At 40.0% G+C, this 21,807-nt stretch overlaps 2 protein-coding genes across 3 annotated transcripts in view; both read right to left on the bottom strand.

Annotated features, from left to right (window-relative positions):
* agbl4 (AGBL carboxypeptidase 4) overlaps positions 1-21,807 on the bottom strand; it is a 336,250-nt gene that overhangs the window by 57,776 nt on the left and 256,667 nt on the right. The window lies entirely within an intron of this gene.
* bend5 (BEN domain containing 5) lies at positions 1,085-19,364 on the bottom strand. The gene is given in 7 exon segments (XM_077584578.1): positions 1,085-7,664; positions 7,734-7,947; positions 12,295-12,443; positions 15,191-15,677; positions 17,395-17,525; positions 18,435-18,539; positions 18,542-19,364. Coding segments are annotated over 7 exon segments (1,353 nt in total). The 5' UTR covers positions 18,612-19,364; the 3' UTR covers positions 1,085-7,467.

Below are 21,807 nucleotides of genomic sequence, written 5' to 3'. Positions count from 1 at the left end.
TAACCGCTAGCACACAATGGAAGTTAGAAGTTTTCCCGTGTTTTCATTGATGAAGCTCACAAAGTGATGTCACAGTTACTGTATGTAACTTTTAATTTTCTTATTCCATGAAACTATAAAGCACTAAAAGTGAAGCCATTTTGGAACATTTTAGAGCCCTTCCCTTTATAGTAGAGTGTGCGGACCCTGCACACTCCAGTTTCTTTGGGGAGGAGATTGGTGGAGTGGTACGCGCACCATGAACAAGCCTGACACAGACGCTGCAGTTCCGCTTTGGGCCAGAGGTGGCAGTCATGAGTAAAAAAAAGTGCAAAACTGCATGAAGATACTTTAAACAGATGAACTGGATTAAAATGAGGCTATTTCCAAGCTGTGATATTTATATGATTTGATTTTGGTAGGACTTTTTGGAACATGAAGTAAACAAATGTTATGGGTTGCTTTCCTAACCCACTCACTGGTTATCTGTAAATTTTGAGCATATAGGGTTACTTTTACCTATGGTTGGGTTAATCATTTTAAAGAATGGATTTGTCTGGGTTGACAAGCTCAAGATAGTTACCATTTTTGGACATTTGTGTCTTGAAGTTGAAGTCAATTTAATGCTTGTTCTTAGAAAAGGATGGTAAAAAACGTGTATTTTTAGCCACAACTATCATAAACTGGTGACACATTTTCTGGCATCTTTAACTTATCAGGTTGGATAGTTTTTACCTCTGGCTGGATCAAAATCTTGACCCAACATGCTGGGTCAAATCCTCAACCCAATGCACATATACTGTTTGTAAAATAACTCGGGATTGGCTCAGTTACTTTTGGATCCAGGGTTAGCCATTTCTCACAATTTGGGTTACTTTTGTTTTACCAAGCAGATTTAGGAGTGCATTAATCAAGACTTAGGTTCCAGTGTACGACAAAATTGCTTGGCCAATAAAAGGCCAGATTTAAAATAGATGTAAATCAACCAAATAAACATTTTCTGTCTTTTACAGTACAAAAAAATAAAAATGCAGATTAGTTTCCAACATGAATCGAGAAATAAACATTCAGCAATTGAAAAGACCAAAAAAATGCCAACACAAGATTAGTGCTGATAGAATAAAAGTCTGGATTTATTATTCTTTATTCTCTCTACACTAAACACATGTTCCTGAATGCAGCAAGAGACACAATAAGAGGATGCTAAGCATCTTGCCAGCGTAGCAGAGGTGTGGCCGGTTGAGCAAGGACATACTGTATATACACACACACACACACACACACACTATTGCCTAGTATAGAACGTTGTTGCCTCTGGGAGGCTAAAGCAGGCTGAGGGAGTGTTGACCGAAATCATGAGAATGTCTTTCACATTACCGTGCCAACGGGGTGGAACACCATACATTAATTACCCTGTCTTGCCTTAATGAGCATGGCAGTGCACTGAAACCTAAAGAGGGGCCCGTACAGCACAGTTCAATTCATTAAGGACAATTAATATGGTGGTAAAAGTGAGAGTTGCCATGACGATAATGTCCCTTTTGGTTTGGACACAATGTCAGAAATATTTATGACTTGTACCAAACAGTCCTGTAGATGGCTTAAGTGCTTCAAACTACATATGGGCATAACAATCAATTAACAATTTTGCTTCAAACTACATATGGGCATAACAATCAATTAACAATTTTGCTTCGAACTACATATGGGCATAACAATCAATTAACTATTTTGCTTCAAACTACATATGGGCATAACAATCAATTAATAATTTTGTTTGTTGATAGCTCATTTATAGAGATTTCTCTACCCCATTAAAAATAATAATTGATTAATTTCTGGTAAACTTCCCCCATGGCTGATCACAGAAATGTAGTCAAAAGCCCACCACTAGTTGATTAAAAAAAAAAAAAAAAAAAACAATTGCAAAAATAATTTTGCATTAGAAAATCTCCTAAAATAAAACACAAATACATATTTACTTCGGTACGGTGTTGGGTCACAGTCTGACAACGTGATACTAATTGCTACATTGACACTGAAAATGACATCCTGAAAGAAAAAAGTTGAATGAAGTTAGTGGATCATACTTAACTCAGCAACTGGAACAGTACTAAAAACAAAAAACACTTTAAACGAAAAGTCAACCCGTAAGTTTTCTTCACACAGCATTATGATTAATATTGTGTCCAAAATTCAGCCGTTTTTATTAATCTCATGAGGCGGCCATTTTACCACTTTTGCTGTCAACTGAAAATGACATCACAGTTGCTCAGGGCTCAGATAACCAATCATGGCTCAGCTTGGGAATGTCACATGACCAAATTTAGGAAAGACGTGAACAGCGATTGGTCATTACCTGAGCAACTGTGATGTCATTTTGAGTTGAAAGCAAGTGGCAAAATGGCCGCCCCCTGTTACGGTTGGGCAACCTGTAAAGGTTAACTGATAGAGCAGAATACCGTATTTAGGCTAGTTTTGGGGTTGACTTCTCTTTTAATCATACATGTTCTGCTTTTGCTTTTTAAGTCATGAACCCAAACTGACAGTGGAATCTATTTCCTGTGAAACTAATGACAATCAATACCGATATTCCAGAACTCCTCTTAAACATTACACAAAACACACTTAAAACATTGGCAGCAAACAGGCGTTTAAAGCGGACACATCTTTTTGTTCTTTTTTTTTTTTTTTTTTTAAATCAACAGGTTTTGAGGTACTCGTGAGGCTCACAACTAAGTAGAGAACAGTATTTGGGCGGATAGCATGTACGCGACACAGAAACAGCAAAAGCGTTTGAGCGTTTTGCAAAGCGTTTTGGCTTGAATCGAAAGAGTTGAGGGACTAGCGGTGTGGTCGGCGCGCCTGAATAAAACACGTCTCGCCCTCCTCGCCGTGAGGAATTGAAAACATAGAAAAACAGCACCATTTGAGGTCCGTATAGAACGGTTTGCTGGTAGCACCGTCAACCAGTGGAAATCTCCAAACGCAACACAGACACGAAACACGAGCACGGGAGCCACTGCACGACGTAGCCAAGAGCGGATTACAACACGGCCGCAGCCCCTCGACGCACAGCAGCATCCTCAACAAACATCCTTTTTTCCAAGAATATTGTGAATCGAGGTGTTTTAAGAAGATATATATGTATATATTCTGTACATGTTGCGTAACCAGGTATAACTTTTTACGATAGATTTTCTTTTGACTATACACATAAAGAGCTTAGAGTCACTGACAAACAAACACCAGAGTAACAATGAGGTAGGGTGGTGAAAAGTTGGATGAAGTAGAACCGGTTTGTGGATTGTATACAAAGTTACTGATACTGTCATCAAAAATAGAGACCAAACAATGCCTTCCTCCCAGCACTGTCTCTGAGGCTCCAACATTTGACGTCCTATGTACAACCGAGCAGTCCAAACGGTAGGAGGTGCGCTGCCAAGACCTTGGCGAGCGTCATCTTGATCTATGTGCATTTGGAAACACCGGTCGGATTTCATGTCAGAAACTGGAGGTGGCGCAAAAAGAGAAATCACAGCTGGCGAGGTTTCAACTTCCTCTTTCATCCAGTGCTACTTGTGAGTGTGAGAGCAACGGAAGAGCCTGGCGTTAATATATAGCCGGGAGCAAACGGCTCGGGTTACTCGTCCGGTTGGCGCATCTTACAAAGTTGCCGAATCCAAGTTCAAAACATGACGTCCCTCAGAAGACTAGAAAGGAAAAAAAAAAAAAGGTGCCAGACCTGCATTCTTTAGCCGCCCGACTCCTTTTGGCATCAAACGACAACAAAACAATACATGACAGCATCGGGGGAATATCTGCAAGGTTGTTTTTGCACAGTGGGTATCTTTCATTCAAACCACATTTAACATATTTCCTCAAATAGTGGCCTCTTATATAGACCAGAAAACGGTTTAAGTGCTGCTGTTTTGGTCAGCATAACTGTTAAGAGTGTGGAAATGGGCTCACAGCCGCTGAACTGAGGTTATCGCTATGGGTGTGCATCTCTCCCAATAAAAGGAGATTCGATACGTATCTTGATACGATTCAAGGACGGTATGTTTTAATGGGACTCTCCGGCTCATTAAGGTACGGTTCATTTTCGAGAGGGTATGACAGAGTTTGGGAAAAGTAGACAATCATTTTACAATATGAACTAGCGTGCGAGTACTGTTTATATATATATATATATATATATATATACACATATAAACTGTATATAAAGATACAAAAACATCCATATACATACATGTATATACCAGCATAAGGTGTGCACCTCCCCAAAAAACCGAGTCAATATAATAAACATCTAAATCCATGGGGTGCGATATGATTCAAGGGCCAATGTACTCATCTTTTAAATCAAAACCAATTTTATGATTTAAATCGTTTTTTTTTGTTCCACCCCTGGTAATTATAGTGTATTTCGTTATGGTAATATGGTGCCATTTATTTGTTCTGAGTGATTATTTAGGGCACAGCATCTATTTGGAGAGCCACCATTTGAGGAAATACAGAATTACATCTCAATGCAAACACTTGTAAAGCTAAAATCTTTTTTTCGTACAGGGAAAAAAAAACACACACACTAGAAACCCTATTAGAAACTTTTTAAGTTGGGACGGGCCTTTTTGTTTTTTTAAATGTGCAAACCACGCTGATCATTCAGTCAGCATCCCGTTTGTTTCACATTCAACACTTTGGCTCATATTAACCATAATTGTAAAAAACAAAGACATGACTTAATACGACCAACATTCTGTTATAGATTCCAGTTATAATCATCTGATAATTCTTTTGCGTAATAAATCTATCAAGTTTACCGCTCAGCATTGGCATGTCAACAACATACCTCGCCACTCACTCACAAAAAAACATTTTAAGGTGCATCATGATAATAGAATGATTGTTTGGCCTTAATTTAGTATTTAGACACAGAAAAAAACCCCACTAATACCCCAAAGGGGCTTTTTAAGATTGCCAAATTGACGTTTAAAGTGCATTCGATGTAAATGATTTGTCACCTTTACAAATTTACATTAAGAGTGAGGCTTCTCTAATAATACCTCCAGCTTTGCATCGCTGATCGCTTTGGCTCGGGAGATGTTTGTTCTGTTTAGGGCTCTACGTCACACTTTAAAGCCAACAAGTCCCATGGGAAAACAACAAAAAGTTCATAAAGAATGTAAAAAAAAAAAAAAGATAAACATACATGATAGCGACATCAATTAGATATTTTTGTCCAGATCATTTATAACTGGACTGCAAGACAAAAACAAAACAAAAACAAACGACAATATCGTAAGATAGCTTAACAAAATGCTGAGCTGAACTTTGGAAATACTGTTAAAAAAGAAAAGAAACAAAAAGCAAGTGTGAAAAGGAGCAAAGGCTTGACAGGCAGCTCTGCGGCAGATTCACAGTTTTGCCTCTGTTGGCTCACACTTGAGATTTCAATCGCCAACATTTCGTTTCAGAGGGCCAACAGCCATGGAAAAAAAAAAAAAAAGTGGGACGAAACAACACACAAAATGAACAAAGGACAAGTCTGACTTAAAAAGTCCCTTGTGTGGCCATATTTAGTTCCCCCCCAATGGCATTTCTTAAGAATAGTGTCATTCACAATACGTCAACAAAACAGTCGCGTCTCAAGACAGCTTTACCCACAGCGTTTCTCCCCGCAAGACCTGAGCCGCGGCTCGGCTCAGGTTCGACTCCACTGACGCTCGTGACAGTACCGATAGCCAACTCGTACATTCTCGCAGCAAAAGTGCACGTCAAGTCTCAAGACTCCAACTTCAACTACAATCACAGCTCACTAGAAAAGCCAAAGGCATGATGCGCCCTGGTGATTGCCAAATCCATTTAAGGCCTTTCCTGCTCCACCGCTGCTTGTTCAACAGTCCGAGTGTTCAATACGGACAACTTTTGTCGACAAACACGTTTCATAGGGCTTGGTCATTGTGCAATAGCAATTTTTAGGAGTTCTTAAATATTCTTGCGGTAAATTAGTAGGAAATTGTACAAAACTAACATATTCCAAATACAAAAGAGCAACTGTAGATACTTCAAATACCATACATGGGACTCCATGTATAATTTTAGGTTCAGATAAAAATGAAAAAAAAAACAAAAAAAACAATGTGCTTTAATTTGGTTGGTTTCAAGTTCCCATTTGTTCCATATGGCATTTTTTGTTTGTTTTCTAATAAAAATAAATAGCACATAACATAGATCCATATAGCGCATTTTGTAGAGCTCAAGGTCACAAAATGAATCTCTGTATTCATGTTATTTATTATTCTTATTCTATTTGAAGTACTGTATGCTTTGTTGAGCAGATGGTGCTTGTTTTTCATGTTTAAGGAAGCAGCATCAGAGATTTTAGTCAACAAATTTAGCCATGAGTCTTTCTACACATTCTTTTCATCAAATCGCATAATACAAAATAGGCATGTTTGATACCCACTTATTTTTTCAGCCTGACACCAGAACGTGCGCTCAACCTTGAGCAGCCACTGATAGAGATATCAAGTTGATACCACTAGTACTTTTGATACATAAAATCCCCCCAACCCCCCAAAAATACACCAGATTACTTTAAAGACCTATTTATCCCAATATAACATTTCTCGTTGAAATTGTTTAAAACTAATGGCAATATTCTATTCTTCTAATTTTGAATTTTTAGTTCCTGATCGCAAGACGGCCACAAGAGGGTGACCACATCCAAGGCTGGGTATTGGCCCAATACCGATACCTGGTATCGGTACTCGCCCATCCCTTAAAAAAAACCAAAAAGTACCATTTTGTACAATTCCTACTAAATTTTGTGAGCAAAATGTGTTGTGATTGACCTGTAAGCCACAACAATCTCTTGCAGCAAGAAAATGCTGCAATCCAAAAAATATATCTGTCACGTAGTAAGACCTATTCATTATCATCGAGTGTTTCGAAAGGCCAGTTCAGTAGCAACTGCAGATATTCGGTTCTCAACTAAATAAAAATATCTTAACAGTTCAAACCAACACTAGTTTCCCACCGTACAACAACTGAAGACTTTTATCCAGGGAAGTCATCTTTTACTTTTTAAAAGCTTAAAGGACTCAGAGTGATGTTCTGACACAGAACAATACATTAATTTCACAATCTCTGAACGCACACATACGTAGGCCAACCATTTCTTCAAACTGATTCTATAGTAAAACTTATTTTTAAAAAAACACTCTTTCTTGTTCCCATCTGGCTGTCGAGTAAAGCTGTCTGTAACTTAAATGGGCTAACTGGGCCATGCTGGCTTAAAAAAAATGGGCCTTTGGTGTTTTACACCACAACCAATCCGATGAGTTGAAGCAATTGCGGCGCTGCTGAGACCGTGAAAAACAACCTCAAACGCACACAAACCGAGTCCCCTCCGTATCCTTTGACCTTTGCGTGATGGGGAGGAGGGAGAGGTTGGGGGGGCGCAAGAAGAACACTTGCTCTCTACACGCCGTCATAGGTGAAGTTCTCCATCTTGACTGTCTGTCTGATGAGCAGCTTGGACTCCCGCCGCTCCTCGTTCTTGATGGACTTGTTGATGTCCATGATCTTCTCGCAAATGTATTTGTTCACTTTGGACAATCGTTGCGTTATCTCCGCACTGTCTGCCGTCTCTTGGGACACTCGGTCGTACAGACACTCTGCGGCCAAGGCAAAGGGTGAAGGGTTAGAAGAACCGTCGAAAGCGGCCGAGCGGGTGAACCACTTACCTCTGACAATTTTCAGCTTGCTTGGTGAGAGCGGAGGTTTGGGAAGGGCGTCTTTCTTCTTTTTAGTCGCCACTCCGGTGACGCTGCGGTTTTTGAGGGTTTCGGTGCCCCAGATCATGACGGCCAGGTTCTTTGTGAACTTGGAGTCCCCCTGGGTGCGCTGCAACTGGTGCCACTTCTCCTCCTCCACCCAGATCCCGCCACCAAGGTGTACCTACGTGCGGGTGAAAAGCACATTAAGTGTTTTTAAGTATTTAAAGTTGCAATATGGAACTTTCCCCCCCAAATTAACTTAATAATAAGCTTTTTATCTAACCATTTATGACTGAAATGCCTTCTAATTAGTAGATTAACACCTTAGCTGTTCACAATGGATACTCCTGCAAACCTCTGACCAATAGTTTTCAGACTGGATTCGGGTTAGAATTTCCAGCGCCTGTGACGTAATGTGCGTGGTGTGAATGTGAAGAACGGTATGTGAAGTTTCATTATTCGTCAGCAGGTGGCAGTAGTGATTCAAAATGGAATATTCTAGGTTTTCATACTCTTAACTCTTTCACTGCCATGGACGTTAAAAGACGTCAAGTAAAAACCTACGGAGGGCCGCCAATGACGTTAAAAGACGTCATCCAATTTTTTTGGGGGGGGAAACGGGTGGAGGAAAGCCTTGGCCAGCTGTGGTGAAAGTTTCAAGCAGATCTAGTTAGCCTAATGACTATTTTTGGCCCCTGGATGGCAGCAATGACTCTCTTTTTACAAGATTGGGTAGGCGTCAGTAGAAGACAAGAAGGGACAATGGCTGGGGAAGGGAAGAGAACATGGCGACCGGTTGCAAGCGGCTCACGCTCGAGCAGTTTTTTTCAAAGACGAAAAGCATCGACCAATGCTAAAGAGCACATTGATGACGACGATGATCATCATCGGTGATGATGATGGTGACTCCGAGGTTGACGCCGAAGTTGGAAGCGCTGACGCGGCGGCTATGACGACATCATAAAGGTTCACGAGCTAGCGATGCTAACACCGGAAAACGTGGAGCACAACCGAGCACGCTCAGGCGGACGCTCAGGCGGACGTTCAATCGGACGACGAAGAGTGCCCCGAGTCCAATGCATATTCATCGGAGGAGTGTGTACAGTCTGCTACTTGCTATTCCCCGGAAAAAAAGGACGTCAAGAAAGTGTAACGTCTGCACGCGAAACGGACAATCGAAGTGAAACGTATCTGCTGTGCAAATCCTGCTCCGTCCCCTTGCACTTTTTCATTGTTGGTGGTGGTGTATTACAGAAGTAAAGCACTATTTAGGTGTTTGTGGCATCATTCATGGACAAAAAGAAGTGTAGAATTCACTAGAGTGCATGAAATAACATTGTTTCACAAAAAGCTCTTTTTCTCCGCTTTTTGTTTCAAAACAGAGCATTTCGGTGAAACTAACCATTTTCTATTGTTGATTACTGAAGAACGGAATAAGGTAGATTTTTCTTTCTGATGAAAGATGAGAGTTCAATCTTTCATTTGGTAGTATGTGTGTTTCCATAGTCCAAAGGACCTTGAAAGATCAGTCAAAATGCTTAAATCGGCTGGCACTGGCGACATCCCGTTTCTGAAAACGTCTGGCAGTGAAAGAGTTAACAAAAGTGGAAAATATGTTAAGCTAATAGAAATAGTTCAAATTGAAACTAGAAGTGTTCGGTTTAGGTGAACGGTATGGGATTTTTTAATAGGTTTTAGGTGAACTAATGAATACACACACACTCGCACACACACATACAAAAAAAAAAAAAAAGACCAATGATGACATGTCAAATCGGTAAAATTACCGAATGAACAATACTGAGCTCTCCAGAAAAAAAAAGAAAGAAATAGTTCAAATTAATTTTTGACGCCTATAGCCGTCAATGGCAGTGAATGAGTTCATAATTTATGTTCAGCAACACACCCACCACAGTCTGCTCGAGTGAATTAGCGGTATGAGCCAAATCAGGACCTTGAAACCAAGCAGATCATTGGTAGGCCACGGTAGAAGACACCTTAACCGACTCTTACTTAAACCACACAGCTAATCCCAAGAATCACAACTTTCGCCCACTACTAGGATACACAAGTAAGCTCAAGCCACTGGCTGCTCGTAGGGTGGATTACTCCCACCGTGAATTTAGCATGTATCTCTCCACAGGCTGTTGCATAAGCAGGTCTCAAGCACACCAAGCCGATTGCCAGCCCGGCAGTCTGCCCTCGTCATTTAGGTGGGCAGAAGCAGCAGGGGTCATATCTGACTTGCTTTTACTCAGCTCTCTTATCACTCTAACGTCTTTAGGCCCGAGTCCAAAAGGATTTTCCCTGTGCAGCTAATGTGCTTTAGGCCGCGGGCCAGACTCGTTCCTCTGCCGTCAAGTTAGGAAAGATTGTTTTCATTCTCGCTTCTAGTTCCTTGCGTTTATTTTCCCCTCCTTCCTTCACGCCAGTCCGAGCCTCTCGCTGGGGCTGACCTGTCAGTCACTTGGAATTTCTCTCGTGCGAATAATTAATACGGGGTCCCTGATGTAAAGGAGGGTTCTCATTTGCAAGAGTTCTTCACGCCTGAGGTGGCTGCAGGTCCCAGAGCTTGTAGTACCAATTGCAGTCCTGTCAGCAGAGACAGGATGCTGGTTGCATTATAGGCAAGCCTAACTGGCTAATAAACACTGATGATGCTGGCCGGGCCTCCAGGAACAATAATAATCTTCTCAACCTTGTTTTCCTGCCAGAGCTGGACAGGGGGAAAAAACTGATTGCAGGTGAGCTCAAGTTCATGTTTGTTACAAGGAAATAGTGTTTCCTGCACAGTAAAGGGACTTGTGACCTGCTGGTAAAAATCCAGAACCCCTGGGGAGTGAGGTACGAAGGCAACATTTGAATTACTCTGAATGCAAGGTGGCTGATATGATTGAACATCAAAAGTCAAATCTCCAAGAGGCCCTGAATTTGCTCAGTTAAGTACCATCAAGAAAACAGCCATCATTTAACCTAATTCTGGTTACTTAATTCTGTCTGTTAGCGAGAGCCACCACATCGTGATAACTTACATTGATGTTTCTGCATTTGGCAATTTATTATTATATTATATTATTAGTATGGGATTTTTTTTAATAGGCTTGAGGTGTACTGATGAATACACACACGCACGCACAAACGCACATACACATACTCACCCACATACAAAAAAAAAAAATATATATATATATATATATATCCATCCATCCATCCATTTTCTTGGCCGCTTTTTCCTCACAAGGGTCGCGGGGGTGCTGGAGCCTATCCCAGCTGGCTTCGGGCAGTAGGCGGGGTACACCCTGAACTGGTTGCCAGCCAATCGCAGGGCACACAGAGACGAACAACCACACTCACATTCACACCTAGGGACAATTTGGAGTGTTCAATTAACCTGCCATGCATGTTTTTGGAATGTGGGAGGAAACCGGAGTACCCGGTGAAAACCCACGCAAGCACGGGGAGAACATGCAAACTCCACCCAGGAAGGCCGAAGCCTGGACTCGATCTCACGTCCTCTGCACTGGGAGGCGGACGTGCTAACCAGTCAGCCACCGTGCTGCCCTATGATGCCAAATCGAATGAACAATACTGAGCTTTCCTGGAAAAAAAAAAGAAAAAAAAGAAAACAGCCATCATATGTGAAAACCTCTACATATATCGTTTATTGCAAGTGTGGGCAAAGGCCACACACGGACGCATTTAAAACATTTTTTTTTTTTTTTAAATCCAGCCCACCAAGCATATCCTGCACATCAGTTAGGTTCGTTACTTTTGAGAAAGCCTGTTTTGTTAAAAATTGATTCACTGTGTAATGCATTGGTAGAGAAGGAAATGTGCCAGCCACAAAGGTAAGTGCACTGAGGTGAAGATTAATTTCCTTCTTTATAAACTGCTGAGTCAGCTCATGGTTTTATACCATAACCAGTCTTTTGCTTTTGGGAATTATTAAAAGTTTTTATTATTTTTTTTTTTTTTTGCGTGGTTGGCTGGCACCATATTAAACCATTTTCATCAAACCAGCACATTTGTTTTTTTTCCTAGTATTGAGTATTAAATTAACAATTAAACATGACTGTGAGGTGGTGTGTTGATGTGCAACGATATATGAAAACAATAAAAGGTATAATAACTTGAACTAGTAACTCAAGCATGATGGTATTTTTTTTCTTCTGACTTCCTGAAAAGCAGTGATTTTGGAGAAGTGAGGATTTTGCCCACCAACGACGATATGTAGCTTGTCATTACTGAATATTGACTAACTCTGTATGGGTTTCTCTGTTAATAAAGCTGCATAATAAAAGTGAAAGTAGCAAACATATCACATTTTCACTAATTTGTAGCCCTAAAAGACCTAAAAATAGCAAATGTAAAAAATTCTAGGAATGTAGTATTTTAGCCAAGCATTGTAAAAAAAAAAAAATACAATAAAAAATACTGTTTTGTTTTGTCAGTCCATTCTTATATTTTAAAAATGGATGAAACGAGAGGTATTAACCACATGTATACTGGATCAAGTTAAAAGGCTGACCTTGCCATCGTTGCATGTGTAGACCGTTCTCGGAGATGGTGAGTAGCTGGAACTGGTGTTGGCTTCTTCTCTGAATGTTTCCTGGCTTTCAACGATGGGTTCGACTACCTCAGCCTTGATTGTCTGAGTGCCATTGTCGTGCATGGGCTCTACAGAGGAAAAGAAGGAGTTGAACATTAGATAAACACTATTACTGGAAAGCTGTAAAGTAACAAGCAGTTGCACAAGACAATGTAGTGTTGTGGTATCTACTAGCATGCTGGCATGAGGTTTGAGATTTGAAGCACTGGAGGAGTGCCCAAATGTTCGTCTGGTTCATCCTAGACTTGCCTGTGCCTGGGGACAGGAGGTTATTTTAGCCCAGTGGTTAAGCTGGCTTGGTGGCCGGCCATGTTAAGCTCTAACGTAGCTGATGAGTTTTAATATCAGGCAGTGCACTCCATCCTGTGTACAAAGACACCCAAGGGTGCTCTAATCTCTTGCTTGCCTGTCCATTAGATAGTCTAGCCAGTGACCAGGCTTCTTGGTCCAAACCTACACTGACAGAAATCTGCCAGAAGTGCTTTTTTTTTTTTTACATTGTTGGGCAACTGAACTTGCAAACACTCGCCCACACAAATTCCTGGACTAAATTTATGGCTGTCCTGGACCTATTCATAACCATTTGCTGAATTATAATTGCATTGTTGTGCGAGGTTTAAATGTGTCTTTAAAATTACTGTGCCAAATAGACAAACTAAATACAGCCGTTGCTTATTATTACAATATGTCACTGTCAAATATATCAGAAAAAAACATTAAACAACTTGCGCTCTTATTTACGGGAGTGAACAGAAGCCACACTTTTGTTTAATACGCAGTGCACAAGGTGTTTTGACGTTGTAATTTCTGCATTCATTTTCACAACGTGGTGTGACAAGATCAAGACGATGCGTATGAATCATTACTACGGTGGAATCTCTGATGAAGTTTAAGGACTGTAGATTGAATCCTCTCTGTTTTCTAGAAATTGGCAAGTGAGGATAAGTGGTGCAGCAATGCAACTTAAGAATATTAAAATGCAATTTAAAACATGGTCTGTCAGGTTGAAAGGCATAGTGGTGACAATTTGACCCTCAATCAGATTATTTCTATTTCCATTATTTCCAAATGGGGAAAATTTCCTTCAAAATTCTTAACACCAGAGCAGAACGGATTGGGTTTAACCTCAAAGACTTCACTACAAATACAGAGGATATAAAAAGTTTACACACCCCCTGTTCAACTGCCAGATGTCTGTGATACAAAAAATTAGACTAGTATAAATAATTTTAACCCTGGAGAACCCAAGAACTCTTTTCTTCTTTGGAAAATTATGAATTATACATTAAATGACTGCTATAAGTTCACTGAACATCAAAATATATGTTTTTTCAATTTTAACCCTTTTTTTTTAACTAGCTCAGAGTTGCTAATTTATCAAAATATATATATAAAACATACTCCTAGGCATTCTGCAACATGATATGAAATAGATAAACAATTATTTATTTTTTTTTTAATTTTACCATCTGATGGTTTGCTGAGAAGATGGTTTTGTTTGGATTGATTTCCAGCTCAACAAAACAGCATGTTGCCAGCCATCTTGTCACCACCACTATGGCTCATGTAAGTGCAATATTTATCCACTAGATGGCCCCAGGCAGGGGTCAGAAGTGGCACTCTGGACTTTTGAAGTTAAATTTGTAAAAAAAAAAAAGAAAAAAAGGTCCTTGTTATTTGAGTAGCAGAATTTATAGGGGCCAAATTTGACCCCGTGGGTTCTCCAGGGTTAAAACTTAAATACATAATTCATTGCGACCCAAATCAAATGGAGGGAAAAAAATAGAGGAAAAGTGCACACGCTTTTTCTGATATTTTTTGTAGTCACATCTTAGTCACATCAGAGGGATTTAACTGTTCAAAGCTATCAGACAAGCGAAGGACACAAGCTTCCAAGGCTTTAAGCATACTGAACTGTTTCGTGGAGCGCAGTGAAGACATGGCATGAAAATATGGCACAACAGTGACATTACCAAGAAGTGCACGTCCTTCCAAAAGTGATGAAAAGACTTTTGTTGGTGTGGCTGCCAAGAGGCAAACAGCAACATTGAACGAGCTGCAGGAATTTCTGGCAACAAGTACTTGCTGTTTAGTACATGTGAGAAGAATCTCTCATCTTCATATGTCAAGGTAGAGTGGGGAAAAAATTTCACACGTGGAAAAATCTGTTATGGTCCGATGAAATCGAGGTAAATTTGGTATACACAACACTGCTTATCGTCAAAAGTTTTTTTATTTTATTTTTTATATGGAATAGGGCTTTAGTTAAGGTAGTCAGTGTTAACACAAAACCCTCAGGCTGCTGCTAAAAAGCTGAAACAATGTCAGGAAAAAGCCTCCTAGAACATTGAAGTTAATTTGGGATTGATCCGAGGCATTTTAAATGGTGGCAAATGTGTGCTGCCTCCTATTTAACATGAGTGTGACCAGTGTGTGCCTCCAGTTATGAATGAGGGTGAACAGACCATATTACCTCATATGTTTATTCTTACTTCTCAAAAAGAATTGTCATTTTCAATTGAGTTGTGCAGGTTATAGGTCATATTAACCAGTGGGAACGTTTTGAAGTCTCTCTCTCTTTTTTTTTTAAAATATATAATCACAAAAACCTTTTGATCATTTGGAAGCGTTTGAACAGGGATGTGTAGACTTTTTATACATATCCAGTTTAGGTAGTCATGATCAAAAGCAACATATTTGATGCTGACCGAACTACATAGAACTCAAAAGGCCCATTTCCACCGCAGGAATTTACGGGGACGAGACGAGGTAAAGTAGAAAAATGTAGGATAGGTGCAAATATGTTTTGCCTTACCACTGCCCAGCCTCATGAGAAGCACGTCCTGCAGCCGTCGATTGAAGTCCCGGAGTTCTTTGACCTCGGTTAGCAGGCTGCCATATTCCTTTAGTTTCTTGGTCTGCTGCAGCAGCTGCCGACGTGTTCTCTCCAGCTCCTGCTGCAGCCTCTTCATCTCCTCCTCCTGTTGCCTGTAGCTGACCACCAGCTCGTCGTATAGCACGCGAGGAACCACCGCCGCGGCCACATCGGTGTCCACTTCCAGATGTTGCTGTTGCTGCTGTTGGTGGTGGTGATGATGATGATGTTCCTGCTGATGCTGTTCAGCTTCCATATCTTCGTCTTCATCGTCAGCATCCTCTCCCTCCTCGGCTAGTCGATCCTCATCGAGGTCCTCTTCGCCTTCCATGCAGGAGCTGGCTGCGTTTCTCTCCAGGCGAGCCACCACTGCTGCCAAACTTTTGGAGGAGTTTGAAATGGGGCGGCCATGGTCCTGAGATAGGGCCTTTGGAGGAGAACAGTTCACAATTCAGAGGTCTGCGCAGTCACTGTTTTGAATAGGTTTGTATTCCGGTCCAAAACAATTTGAAAGATGTCATCAAATGTTATGGGAACACATTCAAGTTGCAACAAAAACTGATTTCATATCATACTTAAATGTACATAAGACTTCTAAAAAAATAAAATAAAGCAGGGTTTAGAGAACCTACAAGAGCATTTTATCCAGCCAATCATGCAAATTTTAGAAACAATCAAATCCCTTCAGAAATACAGGAAAATTCCCTAAAACATTTAACCGACATGCTCATAATACACAATAATAAATATTCGTCAATTATGGCCCTCAAAAGGACTGAAACGACCCCCAACAGGGAAGGGAAAAAATGCACACCGTGTGCACATGTTTTTTGATGAGTGTGGGAATCTCACGAAGAACTAAAGAGGAGTCACAGAGTTCCTGATGAGCCGCTCAGAGGATTTGTCTGTGAAAGGGCATCTGTCCAGAGTGCTGGAATTTGTGTTAATCCACCATATGGTAAAAATAGTGTGAGGGATTTTGGGTGGGAGCCCAATACACATATACACCCACCATATACAAATATGTCACAGCCATCCCTCTTTACAGTTTGCTTGACATTTCACAAATAGCAAAACCACTCAAATCACATTCAAGAAGGGTCTACAAAATTCTTTGAGCTCCAAACACTTCAAAATAGCTGTATAAATACGTTAAAACAACACTCACTTTCAGAGTGGTAGTTTTTAAATGCGGTTTTAATAAAGTGGAGTAGAAAAGCATTGCATCCCACCGACAGCTTTCATAACTATTTTGGTTCCTATTTAAAAAGGCAAGAAAAGTTTATTTCATATAAAAGACAACTAACTCAATGTGCTTCACCTAAAAGTAAAACATTTAAAATAATTTACAAACAAAGGAGTTAAAGGGATTTAAAAGCAAAGTTAAAAATAAAATAAAAAGTAGCTTACTAAAATGACTAAAAGAACATTCAGTGCAAATACAAGATTTTGGAAAAAATAATCATAGAAATGCTTTGAACGACCTTAATCTTAGGAATGTAAGAAAAAAAGAGAGTTCATAAACTAGCTTTAAAAGACTTTACCAGTTCACTTGGGGCTGACTTCACTTATGTGGGCAGCTTATTCCATTTGTCTGCAGCATAACAACGAAATGCCCCTTCACCATGTTTGCTTTGAAGTCTGTGCTCCACTTATTGACCAAGTATGCAGACCTCAGAACCCTAATTGGTTGATATTCAACTAGCATCCTTTAATATATTCAGACCTAAACCACTCGGGGATTTACAGACTAGCAGCAGAATGTTTAAATCTATTCCACAGCTGACTGGAAAGCAGTTTAAAGCAATATCTTCAGATCAATGTTCTCGTCAGAACCTGAGCTGAAGCCGTTTGACGCTCTTTTGAGGGAGTCCAGTCAGACTAACCATTACAGGGATAAAAGCATGGATAAGCTTCTACTGGTTTGCTTGGAGCATGTAACCCTTCAGTCTTATTTAGACCAAATAGTGGGGATAAAATGAAGACAGAATTTAGACAAATGACAAAATATTTACCCCAAACAAAAAATGCAGACAATGATGGTTTACTAGCAATTAATTAATATGTTGTGTATCATTATTGTTGCTAGTTGTCTACTTATTTTCCCCTTCATGTACATGGTGTGTGCTCAAAACATCACCTACCTTTTTATGCCTGAGCGGCATCCTATCTCCTCCAAAACTGTTTTCGATTGAATTTCCTGAATTCCTGATGGACATCTTGGGAATTTTCATCTTCTTTTGCATTATAAAGTCTTCAAACTCCTTTACAGCATCTGCAAAAATTCAAGACACAAACATCAAGTTTCTTTCCCCTCAGTTCCCTTATCATCCAACTGAGTCATTTCTCTGTCATAGTACATTCACTTAAATCCGGTGGGAATTTATTTATTTATTTTAAACAATCTTTACAGAGATACAAGCAAAGTGCAGGTTTTGACTGCAATGGACGCGGAAAAGGCGTTAGCTGGATGGATGTCACAGCCCAGACAGCTCACAATCAGGGATTAGAGATGTATGTTAAACAAAACGGCCAGTCAGTGAGTTAGCGAGTCAACATGTAAAATCAAATGCGCTGTCACGTTACTGACAAGTATGTCTGTGGGGCTGTCTGGGCAGACACCGCAGCGGCGCATCTTCTTTGTGACACATAAATACAGTACAAAAGCCAAACCGTGTTAACGCTGCTTTTAACGCATCGGTTATAGCATCTCGGCTTTAAAAAAAAAAAAAAAAAAGAAGAAGCGTGAAACGTCAAGTGTCTTTCCCCCCTTGTGTTACGTCCTGACAGCTCTACGTGTGCAGACAGCTAACTGTAGCATGCTAACTGCACACAGACGAGCTAACGAGCGTTAGCTTCACGTTGTAAACAAACGACGCTGCTGGCTAACGTTACACGCCGAACGTCGAAACAACAGCAATCCGTCCACAAGTGTAAACAGCACATAACGACACTCGTGGGCAAAGTTGTCTTAGCGTACATCGCTAGTATGTCAAGCTAGCCGGGACATTCCTGCAGCTATCGGAGCTCAGCTGATGAGCTCTTCATGACAGGTCAGACTAAATAACTTGACACATATATATATATATATCCGTGTTCCGACACACGTCGACGCCTGTGGGGTTAACTAGTATTTAAGACAAAAAGCTGTCACGGAACAGAGAGCGAAAAAGGAGCATCTTACCTGCAAGGGCAAGGATGTGAGCTTCGCACGGCTGGCCTGCGCTGCCATTCTCTTCAGTCCTGCGAACCACATACACCTTCCGATGATCGAAATCGGCTCCGTGCTGAAATTTTGGATGCTGGAAACGGGCAACGCGCAACACATGTCGTCTTCAAAGAATCGAACAAAAGCATACATTATTTTCTTTTCCTCGCTCGTGCACTTTTGATCCGGTTGAATTGCTTTTCCCCTTACTTCATAAAGTATAAAAAATATACATGTTGTGGATCATATCGGCGCTCCTTTGCTTTTGTCTGGTCCACATCACCAGGGAAGTTAGAGAACATCATCAAGGCATAACTAACAGACAAAGCATTTTTTTTTGTCCAATATAAAAATATGTGCAATTGTGCTTGAGGGGGGAAAAAAAAAGAACTTTCCATGTTTTTTTTTCTTTTCCGTGTGTCTGTCTTCACGTTTTCTTTCACTTTTTTCCCCTTCAAATATTGGTAACATTGCAGGGCAGCACAATGAGTGAGCTAGTGGCTTGCACATCTGTCAACAGCTGGTCAGAGGTCGGAGAATTGAATCCAGGCACCAGCCCACCTTTGTCGAGTTGCAGTTCTTCCTGTGCTTTTGTGGGTTTCCTTTGGCCACAAAAACGAAACGTCCCCCCACATCTCCCAAAACATGCATGTATGATGTTAGATTAATTGCACACTTTAAATTGTCCTATTAGGTCCGAACAGTGTCGGCGTTCTGGGGGAAGAGTTACTGGGCTCCCCTGCTCCTGCCCTTTTTTGTTTTGCCTTTTTGAAGCAACACTGATATCAAAGTCACTCAGTGGGATAAACATAAAAAAAGAGAGACTAAAAACAACATAACATGTCTTATAAAAAATAACTTACTTAAACAATATCAACTGGTAGATCACAAAATGTGAATATTAAATATGTTGTATGATGATATTTAAAGGAATAGTATAATAGAGTGTTGCAGCAAAATCTACCACACTCGAGCTCAGTTCAGCAACCATCCACATGAACTCTTGATTTATCTTTTTTTTGCAACACTTATTATTTTGTCTCGACAAGGACTGTTAATAATTAAAGAAGGATATAGACAGGAAGTCATGTAAAGAATACACCAATTTATATTCTAAGCAGTAAGACACCAGTGTGTCCCATTGCAGGGTCCAGCATTACATAATATTTCAGTATCATCATGCCACCCTGCGATGACATGACAAGTTAGCCATTAGCTAGCCACTGACTTATAGCCACCATATGCATCACACCCGTTTTCAAAGGTAAAGTACAGTGTTTTACTGCTTTAAGAAGTTAAATTAACACTACATGAATTTTTGACTTATTTTTTTTAAGTTTATTTCTATAATGTTAAAGAAACAACAACTTCTCGTTCGTCGATACAACATTGCGACACCAACGCTAGTCGTTTTACATACGGCATTTTACATTGTTTGCTAGCTGGCATTAGCATTTTTCTCTTTATGTTTAGTTTGACAGTAAATTTGAACTGGGAGTGACAATAAATATAATTGCTCACTGTTAACTACAGCTTGTTGTGAAGTGAGTTGAGTTCACAGGCACCTTTAACTGCAAAAAAAAAAAGTCTGGAGGTCAAAGCAATAAATAAATAAATACATAAATAGATAAATAAACTTTTTTTTTTTTTTTTAAATCAGGTAAATTACAGCTCACAAAAAAAGGGAAAAAAATCAGCTCAATAACAGCTCGTAAAAAGAAGAGAATTTTTTTTTTTTTAAACCATCCCATCAACAATATTTCTATTGTGTCCATGTCCAATCACTGGTGAGCTATTTGTAGAACAGGCCTGCAGACTTCTCATGTGGTCCTTGGGGGTGGGTGGGTGAAGTGGGGGGGTGGCTATGTTGGTGAGCTCTGCTTTAAGCTATGCAACCAACAAAACATTCTAATAAAAGTTTTATGACCATGACAGTTTGATATCCGTTTCCAATATTTTCCACGGGGAAAAAAAACATTTTGAAATCCAACTTTTTGACCTTTAAAGTTCCACTGCAGACACTTATTACTTCTCTTCTGTCTTTTGTCAAATTTTCAAGAAGTATCAATGACAACATTATTACACGTCCGATCAAATTTCATTGACCTACATCATGTGTTCCCCGGTTGACCTCTTATTTGTTTGCCAGCGGACATGATAGTCTCACCCAAGAGGACATGGTCTTCTCCGTTGTAACTCAATTGAGGAGTAGCACAGTGGCTAACCGGCACAAACAGTTTTGTTCCGCTTCGGCTGCTTTAATTGGAAATGAATTGATGCAGAAATGTTATGAAGCGTCAGTGTCTTCTGCGATGTTATTTGCGAGTTTCGAGGCATTTAGGTGAGGCTCGATTTTAAACGTGCCCATGGTGTTTGCTCATTGTGCCGTCTGACTAGCGTGAGATGGATGGGGATGCTCTTGAAAGAAGAAAAGAAGCAACAGTGGCTCTCACAACTTGTCTTGCTCTCAGCGCTTCTGCCGAGTTGAAATTTGTGTGGGAATCTCTGAGTCGAACACTCAACAGTGTTTCAATGTGTGACATTTTCTTTTCTCTGTGACAGCGTGCATAGCCAATAGATCAGCCGCTCAGACTGCTACTTCATCAGAAGTTCAAAGACTATTAAAGGAAAACCAGCGATAAACAAAGAGATTTGGGCGGGCTGTTAACAAATAGAACAGAGGATTACTGTTAATCTAAACTTGTGTTGCATTCTGTCCTCGAGGCTGCTGGACTTGTCAACCAACACAAAGCTGCTGTGTCTTTGAAGCAGGCGAAGAGGGGAAGGCCATTTCTTTTAAATGGCCCACATCATATTATTTCTGCTGCCTGGGGAGGTTTAATACAATTCTAAAGCACTTTCGACAATATAAATACATTTCAGGGTCCATTTGGGTGCTGCAAAGATAATGGACAACTTCCTGGAGACAATAAAAAAAAACTCATTGTTTGAAAGATGGCTGGATTGCATGTCAGCCTTTTCTGTCAAAAGGCAAATTATTACATAGGCATCACTTGTGTTTTAAACAATTATAATTGATTATGTACTTTAAAAAAGTATATATAAACTATAAACTATCAAGACATTTATAACTTGGGAGCTGTAGCTTCATTTTATTTCTCAAGAGTAGCTCAAACACTTCATCGTAATTAAACCCAAATAAGGTAGTTTTTCAAGTGGCACATGAACTAAAAAAAAAAAAAAAGCAAAAGAATGGCACACAGTCAAGTGCAGATCTTCGCCAAGGCCAAACAATTCGTGTTTTGCCATTAAAAGATTAATAGTTAAATAAGTCAAGTAAAAAAAGGCTGCCTTTATTTTAAAAACTAAAGCATTTTTTTTAATTAAC

Source organism: Vanacampus margaritifer, chromosome 13 (genome assembly GCF_051991255.1).
Source record: "Vanacampus margaritifer isolate UIUO_Vmar chromosome 13, RoL_Vmar_1.0, whole genome shotgun sequence".
NCBI classification, from domain to species: Eukaryota; Metazoa; Chordata; class Actinopteri; order Syngnathiformes; family Syngnathidae; genus Vanacampus; species Vanacampus margaritifer.
Note: the sequence above shows the minus strand (reverse complement) of the source record. Positions and strands in the feature narration are given on the sequence as shown.